The sequence below is a fragment of the Syzygium oleosum genome, unplaced genomic scaffold, assembly GCF_021117445.2.
Source record: "Syzygium oleosum isolate NSW1041296 unplaced genomic scaffold, Sole_v2.1 Sole_v2.23, whole genome shotgun sequence".
Classification (NCBI taxonomy): Eukaryota; Viridiplantae; Streptophyta; class Magnoliopsida; order Myrtales; family Myrtaceae; genus Syzygium; species Syzygium oleosum.
In genome coordinates, this window is record NW_026607507.1 from 1,631,318 (window position 1) to 1,643,795 (window position 12,478).

A 12,478-nucleotide genomic window follows, 5' to 3' on the forward strand; every position below is an offset into this window, starting at 1 on the left:
CACGCTCCGTCGCTGGTTTTTTTTTGGTCTCTCTCTCCTCGCTGTTCCGTCACCAACGAAACAGAAAGGGAAAGAGCACAGTTTCTCTCTCCTCCCCTCCCCTCCCCCTTCCTTCCACTTTCTCTCTCCTCCGCTCCTCCGCGTTCCGATCGCGCGACGAGACCTCGATCGTGCTCCCCTCGGGCCGCGTCCGGAGGAGCTTCTCCCGTCTCGGATCTCTCCGTCCTCCCTCGGGCGAGCTCGTTCCGACCGACGCGATGAACGACCTTCTCTCGGTAAATGACCTTTTCCGCTTCGCGATAGATGAATGGGGGGCGGGGCTTCTATGTTGCTCCGTTCTTGCTGTTTTCTTTTTCCCGCGCGTTCTTTTCCGGATGTCGCCGCGCCGTGTTTTATTACTGATCTGAGTCTCGATTAGGACAGCTACGTCGATTTCGACCGGATGTTGTCGTGCTTGTATTTACTGCCTTGTTGTTTGTGTTGTTGGTTTATTTAATTAGCGGCGAGATTTGACTTTTGCGTGGCTCGGAGTATCCTGTGTCGTTAGCGAGAATCGGAATGTGTGGGGGAGAAGATACGGGAATTTGGATTTCCTGCATTGTCCTTTCACTTTGGGGATGTATGAGAAGAGTATCTCGTCTGTCTAAGCTGGATTCTACTGCTCCTATCAGTCACTTGGGGCATCGCTGACTGCAGACGCTGAATTTTGACGCTTGAATTATATCTTTGAGCCGTAGATTCTAGGTATCTGTGGCTATTCTATTTTTGATCGAATAGGTTGTTTCCAGCCACGTTGAATGAGTTAATGTGGATATGTAAAGAAGAGAGTGAATACTATCACGACCCTTAGCTTCTTTGCCAAAGAAATTTTGCTGAAGCAGAAGCTGTTCTGATTTGGTTTATATATTTCTTCATTCTAGGCCTGCGAATTTTACAGTTGTATTCGTGTTACGCCATTCAAAACCAGGATAGTGTCTGGATGTCCGCATTCTTTATTGTTTTGAGTTTTATAACTTCTGCCAACTGTATTAATAACTTTTTTCCTAGGATTCCTTTGAGATCCCTCGGGGTCAAGCTTCTGGACACGGCGACATTGAGTTGGGTGCAAATGCTCCAATGCACTCAGGGGAGCTTGGCTTGGAGAATTTCTTTAAGAAGGTGTTTTATTGATGTCATTTCAGCCCCTCCTCCTAATCAATCATTTTGCTTTTCGATGTATTTTCATATCTTACGGTTGATAGTGCACTTCATATTTATGTCTTGCATTACAACAATCACTCATAAGCCTCTTGATCAACCAGGTCCAAGATATCGAAAAGCAAATTGACAAGTTGAATAAATTGCTAAAGAAACTCCAGGTAAGGCACATTCATTCTAGGCCCTTATGGTTTTATTGTTTACTCCCCCGTTTTTGGCAACAATTGTCTCGGATTTAGATAAGCATACCTGATTACGTTAAAAACTTATAATACATTGTCTATTAATTCTCCTCATTTTATAAATCTTACCAATGGTTTATGAGTGCTGCAAACAAATTGTCTGCACCGTGATAAATCAAAATTTTTACACGTTGGCTGTATGTTTATATTCTTCTGAAAAATCATTGAGTGGAACTATTGATATTTCGATGATGAACTTTTTCTTATGACTGCCGCTTTTTTGTTCCTTTGTTTACATTCTCAGTATGAAGATCTGTCTTTTCCTTTTTCTCGTGCCACTCGAGGCTTCGGCTTATGTAGGCTCTGTTGAATAGATCAATGGCTACTTATATGAACTCCAGATTGTATCAAATAGCGCCTCATTACCTACAGAAGAAGTAGCTTTGAGTAGGATGTTAATGGTGTCTCGAATAACCTGCTATTGCATAGAGTATTATTATAAGATGATGCATCCTTCTGCCAACTTGTATGTATGCAGGATGCGCACGAGGAATCAAAAGCTGTAACTAAAGCTGCTTCCATGAAAGGTGATTTGCTCTAGCTTTCTCTTAAGGTTCATTTGTATCCAAGAATGTGCTCTACTATTTTTTTCATGCTTTTTGTCCCGATTACTTTCTCTCTCTCTCTCCCTCCTTTTTTCTCATTATCGCGAGAAGTGCATACTACGTGATTTCTCTTCGTTTCCATTGGTCCATCAAATAGAGCTACAATTTTGAAAAGCTTTTGACATTATTTGCCTTAACTTATTTTATTTTTAATCTCGTCCCCAGTATAAGATACTCTTCCCCTTAAGTATCAGTTTCCATAGCCCGGAAAATTCTTAACATTCCAATGGATAACGAATCTCAGGTATCGTGTGGCTATATCCTCACTTGGATGGATTTTTTTATCTATTAGAGCTCTTTTGTTTAGCCAGTGGGTGCATAGTTATTGGGATCATTTCCAGCTGCTGAAGAAATCTGGGAACTTCATAATTTCCCATGGAACTTAATTTGTAACATCGTATTTTTTTACTGAGGTTGGATTATCTAAGAACTTGGTAATCAGTTCTTTATGTTTCTGTCCCTATACTTCTTTGCCTAGAAGGATGGTTAGAATAACTCCCGCTATGCTTTACTGGTAATATGAGAGCTGTGTGCCATTTATACATTTTCCAAGTTACCAAAATAGGTAGTTCTTAGGATTAAAATGTTCAACTGTTTCATTACCTTGAGAGTATATACTGGGTGCTAACCGCCCAAAAAAGTACATAACTGTTTAAATCAGCCGTACATGGAGAAGATAATCATTCATGTGGGAAGAAGACACAGATTGTGTGATTATTGTGTTTCACTATCACTCCTTTTATTAATAATTTTTATCTCACTCTTGATGCTTGGAAAAAATTCATGCACCCAAACTGTTTTGCTGCTTATCTTTCAGGACAATCCTTTAAGAGAAAGGCTTAATGCACCTATGTTATGCTTGTCACAGTTCAACTACATCACATTTTGTTCCGTGGCACAACCACTCGAATGGTCGTCATACAAGATGCCCATAATGCTCCCAAGTTTTGACTCAGCTGGAAAGCATTACTTTCATCCCAAACATGAGAAATAGTTTCTGTTAAATGTATTGGAAAATTTATTTGCATGGTGTTCTCCAATTTTTATCCAAATGATATATGTTTGATTAGCATTTTATATTTCACTCTTCTATGTCCAACATCATATTGCTAATCATGATGTTTCTATTGTCTACAGTGATCAAGCAGCGGATGGAGAAAGAAGTTGATGAGGTTGGAAAGGTTGCTCGCTTAATAAAATCAAAGATTGAAGAACTCGACCGAGAAGTAAGATTATGAGATGCCTGTTGTCCCCAGTAACAGCCATAGTGATTTGATTATTATCTGTCTTATATTGTCTCTTTGGTGCAGAATCTGGCAAATAGGCAGAAACCTGGTTGCGGAAAAGGTACAGGTGTTGACCGGTCAAGAACGCAAACAACTGTGTAATTCTCTCTCTCTCTCTCTCTCTCTCTCTCTCTCTCTCTCTCTCTCTCTCTCTCTCTCTACAAACACGCGCGCGCGCGCTCACACATGTGTGCGCGCGCGCGTGTGGTGATGAAGGTGGTGGTTGTGATGGTTAGGGAATCGAGATGTCATGCCTGGCAATAATTGCTTCAGATACGGCTATGCCGTATCTTTTTGCATGCATTGTACGAAGTGATTCTATAGAACAGCTTATCGAAGAAACATCAACACTTTGCTTTCACATTTTTATAGCCAATGCAGTAGACTATCCTGTTAAGTGGCTGAAGTTGAAATGTTTCATCAAGATTACTTCTTTTTGAACACATTATTTTGAAGCTATCATATTTATTACTAATCTGAATCTATCATTCAATGGCACCAGAGATTGGTTATAAAGTGAATGATGTCATTTTGTAAACTTTATTGATGCAGCGCCATGAAGAAAAAGTTCAAAGACAAGATGGCTGAATTTCAGGTTGCTCTAAACATAAATATTTTCATAGGCTCTCATTTCTCTATCTGCCTGGGATTTTATCAACTTTTTAAACTTTGAATACTTTTGCAGGTCCTCAGGGAAAATATACATCAAGAGAATCGGGAGGTTGTCGAGAGGCGTGTTTTTACTGGTACAAAACCTTTTGGCTAATTGGATATCAAAAATGCAATTGTGGCATGACTTAGTACTAACTTCTTTGATTTTGTTTCTGTAATGGTCAGTAACGGGCACTAGAGCCGATGAAGAGGTAAAATGATTTGTAAATTTTACCAACTTCTGGTATGTTGCCCCTCTTGCTCGTATACTAATTACACACAACTTTGAATAGACAATTGACAGATTGATTGAGACTGGAGATAGTGAACAAATCTTCCAAAAGGCCATTCAAGAGCAGGGGCGGGGCCAGGTTCTTTTTCCCTTCTTGTTGCTTTGTCTCTCTTTTACAATTTGAGTAGTTTTGTCAAATGTTACTCTTGCTTTTTCTGCTAACCATTTTTAGGTTTGAGAAATTGAGTTTTGTTGAGTCCAACCGGAATTTATTTTTGCCGTGTTGCTTTTATGCATCCACAAGTAGCATCAACTAAGCCCACAATTTCCTTATGTTCTCAAAGTTTGGGTACAACAAATGATTAACCTAATACGTGTGGGATGTGGACTCGAAATTTTTTTTTGATTTTGTCAAAATACTTCAGGCTATTTGCAGCTGCATAGAATTTACTCTATTGCTTGGAGAGAATTGATGAACTTGTGCTTTTAAAGCTTTATTTGAACTCTCTTCAAAATGTGGAGGCCCTAATGATCTTCTTGGCTTTCAAGATTTCTTTTTGGTGATTACCTGGTCTTAATATTGTAAGTCGTTATCATCCTTTCCCAACTACTTGTATAAGGTTTACACATCATTAGATTGATGAAAGAACGATTTTTCTTTGGCTTGATATTTTCCTTTGGAATCTTGGAACTACTCCCGTAGTGTGCTATATTCTGTTTACTAGGAACACGGTACTCTTTATTGAAGTTAAAAAGTTGGATCGATCTCATGTTAGTTAATTTTACAGATTATGGATACTGTTGCTGAAATTCAAGAGCGCCATGATGCGGTCAGAGATCTAGAACGCAAGCTTTTGGATTTGCAGCAGGTACTTAGCATTCATCGCTATTAACTCTTTCTTCACAATTGGGATTTACATACCCTGGCTAAAATAAGGAACTGCTGGATTGTGTAATTAAATGGTGGAACTAAGCAATATTTGTACTTCATGTACTTTTGAATCTAGTTGTTTTGCATCTCAACTCTTACCTCAGTGTGCTTACTTGACTTCTACTACTGCCATTATGCATGTAATGGGTTTCGTACGTGAATTTTTTTAGAAATTTGCTCACTATGATGTGAGAAAGAGTGCAATTTGCTTTCATGGATGAATTCTTTGAATTGACTATCTAAATTTGTGATTGATCGATAGAATTTATTAATTGATCTATTCCGAATAAGTACACGTGGATGGTACTGTCTTTTCAAATATCAAAATGTGAATTCTTTTGTTATTAACAGCCATATGTTATGTGCTATCTCCAACAATAGCTTAAAATTTATGTATGTTTTAACGTTGCTTTAGTATACCAGTCTACAAACTTGTAAGTCAACAAAAAGATAAGGGAAAAAACCACCAAAAACCCTAAACTTTGCCATCTGTGACACATTTACCCTGAACTTTTTTTTGTGGCACCAAAAACCCCGAACTTTGCTTTTTGTGACACATTTACCCAATGTATTTAGTCCATGGGCATTTTCGTCTTTTTTGCTTTTTCTTTTTTTTTTCTTTTTTTTTCCTTTCCGGCGAGGGGGGGCCTCGCCGGATCCGGCAAGGGCTGCCCTCGCCGGATCCGGCGAGGGCGGCCCTCGCCGGCGTCGAGCGAGGGCGGCCCTCGCCGGCGCCGAGCGAGGGCGGCCCTCGCCGGCGAGCGAGGCGGCCTCGCCGGGCGAGCGAGGGCGGCCTCGCTCGAGTCGGGCGAGGGCCGCCTCGCTCGCCTGTGCGAGACAACCCTCGCCGGCGTCGGGCGAGGTCCGCCTCGCTCGGGCGAGCGAGGGCGGCCCTCGCCCGATCTCGGCGAGGTCGACCCTCGCCGCCGAGCGAGGGCGGCCTCGCCGCTGCCAGGCGAGGGCGACCTCGTCGGGCGAGGGCGACCCTCGTCGGGCGAGGGCGCCCTCATCGTCGGCGAGGGCGGCCCTCGCCGATTCGGCGAGGGCGGCCTCGCCGGATCATGTGAGGGCCCTCGCCCTCGCCGACGTCGAGCGAGGGTCGCCTCGCTCGCCCAGTGAGGGCGGACCTCGCCCGACTCGGGCGAGGTCGCCTCGCCCGGGCGAGCGAGGCCCTCGCCCGGGCGAGCGAGGGCGGCCCTCGCCCGACTCGAGCGAGGTCGACCCTCGCCCGACGCCGGCGAGGGTCGACCTCGCCCGAGTCGGGCGAGGGCTGCCCTCGCTCGCCCAGAAAGGGCGAACCTCGCCGGCGCCGGCGAGGGCCGCCCTCGCGGATCCGGCGAGGGCCACCCTCGCTCGACGCCGGCAAGGGCCCCCTCGCCGGATCCGGCGAGGGCAGCCCTTGCCCGACGCCGGCGAGGCCCCCCCTCGCCGGAAAGGAAAAAAAAAGAAAAAGCAAAAAAGACGAAAATGCCCATGGACTAAATACATTGGGGTAAATGTGTCACAAAAAGCAAAGTTCGGGGTTTTTGGTGTCACAAAAAAAAGTTCGGGGTAAATGTGTCACGGATGGCAAAGTTTGGGGTTTTTGGTGGTTTTTTCCCAAAAGATAATGAAGCTCATTCTTTGCCACACAATACAGCCTAGAAATATCTGATGCCTCTTTTCTCTTCCATCTTCAAAGGCTGCAGTGCAGTCACTGAAGAAGCTGATTTAAATGTAATCCCAGATCTTCATAATCAGCCATAGAAACTTCTCTATCTCCTTTTTCTAAGCCTTCATCTCATACCACAAAGCCCACAACCGAGATTTGCTCAGACCAGCACCCAGATCTTCTCCTCAAATTCAGGGTCTTCAGCAGTCACTGATGGGGATAAGCTGCCTGCTGCAGCGGTTGTAGTAGCAGCAGCAGCCATTACAAGTGCGAATTCTAATAACAACACAATAATGGTCAATTACGAGAACGATGTCTGCCATTGCCATCATATAACGGATGCTATGGCCAGTACGGAACACTGAGAGCACACAAGTAACAGAATCCATATTTAGATCAATTAGATGTACAACACTTAGTTTTCTGTTCACACATTTGATGGTGAAAGCTGTGTGGGGGGAGATGTTAGGCTCTGCTATATGTTGTAACTCTTGTTTGTTCATGATGCAGATATTCATGGATATGGCTGTGTTGGTGGATGCCCAGGGAGACATGCTTGACAATATAGAATCACAGGTAGGCTAGTTCTACTGAGTTGTCTTCATCGAGGTTTTGTTCTTTTCCACGAGGAGAACATGAAAGTACTTTTGTGGAGTACCTCTCCAATTGAAGAAGTTCGATGAGTTTCTGCTTTGCCACACTTGGACCTTGATTATGTGGTTCAACTCTTCATCTATGTTTCTTTAGGTCTCAAGTGCGGTGGATCACGTTCAGAGTGGCAACACTGCACTCCAGAGGGCAAAGAGCCTGCAGAAGAGCTCTAGGAAATGGATGTGCATCGCGATCCTAATCCTACTCATCATCGTGGTGATCATTGTCGTTGCGGTGATCAAACCCTGGAGTAGCAACAAGGGTGCTTAAGGACCTCACGTGTTGTTTGCTGTATAAATAGAAGAGCAATGTCGTGAACTGTTTAAAAAGTATCTCGGATATTTCCTGTTGATAATTGGTGGTCGGCGTGTTTTTGATCCTCATGCGTTCTTTGACGTGGCAATCGAGTGTGTACCGTTTCATTTTACTGCGGATATCCTCCCGGTCTTGTACCTGATTCAAAATTCTTTGGCTACAACTTCATCTATTAATTCTTTGCTTTGGTGAACTTTTCTTGGATGATTCTGCTATAAACCGAAATTGCCCCGGTGAGGTAAACCAGCTGAAAGCTGAGTTACCAGTTCTTCATCTTGAGTAAATTGCAGGGGTGGACGATGACGTCCCTAGCACGTTAAGGAAGGTAAACAAATACAATGCGTAGGATTCGTTCTATGAGGGTGTTGTACTTGGCTTCTTTGCTAAGATCGATTCGGACCATTGAAAGAGTTGAGTTCCATTGGCGTCTCACTAAATTTGAAGGTGTGCATTCCGGTTCGGTAAAAATGAAAACCTTAGAATAGGGGGCATTGGAGTCGATATCACTCAGTTTCAATTTGAAGCTATCCTTCGTAATTAAGTCCATTGACCAAGGTTACGAAAATTGAAGCAAACCCATGTTGCTTCTAGAGGTTGTTCTATGACCCGATTCAACATTTTTAGATTAGACAATGCGTTCGCAATGTGGCACTCAATAAAATTCAAAGGACCCGCATGTGATATGACAAGAGGATTCGCCTGCACTTGGTCTAATAGATAAAATTCAAAGGACCCGCATGTGATATGACAAGAGGATTCGCCCGCACTTGGTCTAATAGAATATTTCTCAAAATGGGGGAATCCTTAATCAGGTCGAGGACACCTCATTAGCATCTGCAAGCTGGTTTTGGATCTAATGACTGGTTTTAGACCCGGTTCACTTGAAAATGAGAAAGAATAGGGAAATATTTTTCAAAAAGTCCTAAATTTAGTTTATTTTTATCAATTCAGTCCTAAATTTTGCCAATTTTGTCATAAACCTTTTCATATTTTGCCAATTAACTCTATCTGACTAATTTTGGCCGAAAATCACTAACGTGAATTCCGACTGGCACTGGGGTGGATAATTTTTAGTAACATTTTAATATTTTTTTCCAATTTTCTTTCTTTTTTTTTCCTTTTTCTTCGTTTCTTTTTCCTCCCCCGACCATCGCCAAGCCTCGTCAATGGCCGACGGTCTCCAATCCCTGGCGAGGGAAGCCCCTTCGCCAAATTGGGCAAGGGTTTGCCCTTGCTAGGGTAGTGAGGGCGGCCCTCACCTAAGGCCAGGGACCTTCTCTGGCCATCAACGAGGCCTTGATGACCGACGTCCACGATGGTCTTGGCCATGACACGTAGAATGACCAACGTCCACGTCGGCAATTTCAGGTCAAAATTCATAGGATGGACTCAGTTGACAAAATGTGAAAAGGTTTACGACTCGATTGACAAAATAAAAAAATTTAGAGCCGAACTAGTAGAAATAAAATAACTTTAGGACTTTTTAAAAATTTCCCCGTAAAAGAACAACTATGCAATCCATTTGCCGACGTCATTGAAAGGGATAATGACACAAAGAATCCCTAAACTTTGATACAATGTGCAATTTAGTCTCTCAACTTTTAATTTGTTCAATGTAATCCCTGAACTTTGGCATGATATTCAATATGGTCCCTGAACTTTTAATTTGTTCAATGTGGTCCCTGAACTTTTGGTACATCTTCAATTTAGTCCATGAACTATATGAAAATGTTCAATTTAGTCCTTTCATTAATTCAAGTTTAGGAACTACATTGAACATGTTAATATAGTTCTTAGACTAAATTGAACATGTACCAAAAGTTCGGGGACTACATTGAATAAATTAAAAATTCAGGGATCATATTGAGCATCAGGCGCCAAAGTTCATGGACTATATTAAATAAATTAAAAATTCAGGGATTAAATTACATGTTGAGTTAAAATTTAGGCACTGTTTATGTCATTTTTCCCTCGTCGGAACGAACCCGCGACGACGATTCAACGAACCCACGACGACGGCGATTCGAGCGAAGATGTCCTTTTTTTCTTATTCACTGCCCTCGATAATTCCAACTCGGCCCCGAGAAGAAAAACCAAACCCAATTTTTGTCTTACTCGCTGTATCGGCTCGGCATGGGGCAGCAGAAGCAAGAGAGAGGAGAGGAAGCGCAGTGATTCTCATCAACGACCCTTCTCTCCCGCTGTCCCTCGGTGATGGAAGATGGCTCCGCCCTCCCTCCTCCTCCGCTACTCGCAGCGCCGCCTCTCCCGCTCCACCCGGGGCGGCCTCTTCTTCGTGCCCACCACCTTGGCCCTCCTCACCTCCCTCCTCATCCTCTTCTACCTCTTCACCACCTCCAACATCTTCTTCCTCCACTACCGCCACCGCCACCGCCAGCCCCAGCCCACCCTCCCCGTCGAGAAGCCCGGGCTTCGGTCCTCCGTCGCCGGCCGGCCCGTCCCGGTCGCTCCCGATAGGGCCGCCGGGAGCTCTCCGGGTGGGAAATCGCCCGGACCCGCCGGCCCCGCCGTGGCTGGAGGGAGCGGTGGTCGCGGAGTCAACGCGGGTCGGAGCGGGTCGGGAGACCGATTGGAGCCCAGCGGTTAGTGAAAATTGCGAACCTTTTTGACTTTTCGGATCTTATCGTGAGTTGCTAGAGTTTTGACTGAAATTGTTCGATCCTGTTCTTTCACTGCAATTTATGAAGGTTCGCAATTATTAGGAGGTCAAAAAGGAATTGTGGAAGTTGTCTTTTTAATGAAGCCTCGATAATAATGTCATTTAATGATTCCTGTGTCATTATGCTGAACAGTGCCATGAATTCAGCTTTTTAAACCTTAGAAAGTGTACATGTCGACCTAAAGTGTTTCCACAGGAGATGAGGAAATTTCAGAATTTTAACTCACACCCATTTGAACCGTTGCATCCAATTTGCATACACAAAGAACTGTCATGGTGTTTTTACTGATATACGAGAAGTAAATAGAATGAGCAACGCATTTTAGCCGGATCTAGACATGTAATTTCTGCCTTGTTGATCGGATAAAAGTTGAGAATTTGTTGGTGTGAGTGGGATGAGACATTAATGTATGAGAAGCTTATTGTGTTAACGCCCGTGTTTGGGAATTTTTGGTCTTTTGGTTCAGGCGACCATGTGAATAACCACGACGTGTACCATAACAGAGATGTCTTCGAGAAAGACTATAGAGAAATGAATAGGAGCTTTAAGATATATGTTTATCCTCACAGGCGGGACGATCCCTTCGCTAATGTTCTCCTGCCGGTGGGTTTCGAGCCTGGCGGTAATTACGCCAGTGAGAGTTACTTCAAGAAGAGCCTCATGAAAAGCCACTTCGTCACCAAGGACCCGACCGAGGCAGATTTGTTTTTTATGCCCTTCTCCATCGCAAGGTTGCGACATGACCCGAGAGTTGGCGTTGCGGGCATCCAGGATTATGTACGGGATTACGTCGTGAACATTACTCGGAGATATCCTTACTGGAATCGGACAGGCGGGGCCGATCACTTTTATGTCGCCTGTCACTCCATCGGTCGGTCCGCCATGGATAAAGCAAGCGAGGTGAAGATGAATGCCATCCAAGTTGTGTGCTCTTCAAGCTATTTCCTTCCTGGATATATAACTCACAAGGATGCTTCTCTGCCTCAAGTTTGGCCAAGACAGGGGGATCCTCCCAATATCATGTCGTCTAAGAGGTGAGTATGATTTTTAGGCTCTCATCATGAATAAGTGTCGTTTTCGTAAGGTTTGTGGGTCTTCTGCATTTTCTCAAGCAAACTAAAGGTTTCCATCTTTTCATCTGTTTGTGCACCAAGTCTCTTTTGGCACTTGATATTTTCTGAGAATGGGAAAGAAGTGTGTATTTTCCTCCAGAACTCCCAAGTTTAAGGTTGCCCGTGTCGCTGATCCATCGAATGATCTAATCTTGGTCAAAATGTTCAGGAACAAACTTGCATTCTTTGCTGGGGGTATAAACTCCCCTGTCCGTGAAAAGCTTGTCAAAGTATGGAGAAACGACTCTGAGATCTTCGCTCACTATGGCCGACTCACCACGCCATACTCTGATGAGCTTCTTGGGAGCAAATTTTGCCTCCATGTCAAAGGCTTTGAAGTAAACACAGCCCGCATTGCAGATTCGTTGTATTACGGTTGTGTCCCTGTGATAATCGCCAATCACTACGATCTCCCATTCGCAGACATATTGAACTGGAAGAGCTTCTCAGTCGTGGTTGCCACTTTAGACATTCCGTTGCTTAAGAGAATCCTCAAGGGAGTGAGCAATGACAAGTTCTCGATGTTCCGAAGCAATGTGATGAAGGTCCGGAAACATTTTCAGTGGCATCCATCCCCGGTCGATTATGACGCCTTTTGCATGGTTATGTATGAGCTGTGGCTTCGAAGAAGTACCGTCAGAGTCCCACTAACGGCTTCCTTTGGTTCCAATTGATTCTTGTACAATTTCCTGTTCCGCTTGTTTAGATACCACACTGGGGCTGCGCATTTGTAAAGTTCCACAGTTGATATGAGAAATTAGATGTTAAGGAAATAAAAATTGGTGTTTGAGACAAAGGGTCAGGATAGGAACTGCAAATGTTCTGTTACATTCTACACGAATGAGGAGATATTTCATATTGGGCGCATCTGTTGTGTGGTCCTGATTTCCTTTGCTTCATATGCATTCGTTTCTGCTTTCAATG

The 12,478-nt window shown here is 43.8% G+C and overlaps 2 protein-coding genes across 2 annotated transcripts; both read left to right on the forward strand.

The window, feature by feature from the left end:
• Nucleotide 1: 1 nt before the first annotated feature.
• Nucleotides 2-7,954, forward strand: LOC115674599 (syntaxin-132-like). Its single transcript, XM_030597037.2, has 13 exons — nt 2-275; nt 1,048-1,158; nt 1,302-1,358; nt 1,918-1,966; nt 3,182-3,270; nt 3,355-3,428; nt 3,883-3,925; nt 4,016-4,076; nt 4,168-4,193; nt 4,275-4,352; nt 5,002-5,082; nt 7,306-7,371; nt 7,543-7,954. The coding sequence occupies exons 1-13, from the start codon at nt 258-260 to the stop codon at nt 7,714-7,716; spliced, it is 927 nt and encodes a 308-aa protein (XP_030452897.1). The 5' UTR covers nt 2-257; the 3' UTR covers nt 7,717-7,954.
• Nucleotides 7,955-9,812: 1,858 nt separating this feature from the next.
• Nucleotides 9,813-12,421, forward strand: LOC115674718 (probable glycosyltransferase At5g03795). The gene is made up of 3 exons (XM_030597203.2): nt 9,813-10,364; nt 10,909-11,476; nt 11,724-12,421. The coding sequence occupies exons 1-3, from the start codon at nt 9,983-9,985 to the stop codon at nt 12,226-12,228; spliced, it is 1,455 nt and encodes a 484-aa protein (XP_030453063.2). The 5' UTR covers nt 9,813-9,982; the 3' UTR covers nt 12,229-12,421.
• Nucleotides 12,422-12,478: the final 57 nt, after the last annotated feature.

Bases quoted from the DNA above. Each gene is read 5' to 3' on its own strand.
- LOC115674599 (XM_030597037.2), top strand. The intron at 1,159-1,301 runs GTGTTTTATTGA...TTGATCAACCAG, and splicing joins TGGAGAATTTCTTTAAGAAG to GTCCAAGATATCGAAAAGCA. The intron at 1,359-1,917 runs GTAAGGCACATT...GTATGTATGCAG, and splicing joins AATTGCTAAAGAAACTCCAG to GATGCGCACGAGGAATCAAA.
- LOC115674718 (XM_030597203.2), top strand. From the start codon at position 9,983: ATGGCTCCGCCCTCCCTCCTCCTCCGCTACTCGCAGCGCCGCCTCTCC. The intron at 10,365-10,908 runs GTTAGTGAAAAT...CTTTTGGTTCAG, and splicing joins AGACCGATTGGAGCCCAGCG to GCGACCATGTGAATAACCAC. The intron at 11,477-11,723 runs GTGAGTATGATT...CAAAATGTTCAG, and splicing joins AATATCATGTCGTCTAAGAG to GAACAAACTTGCATTCTTTG.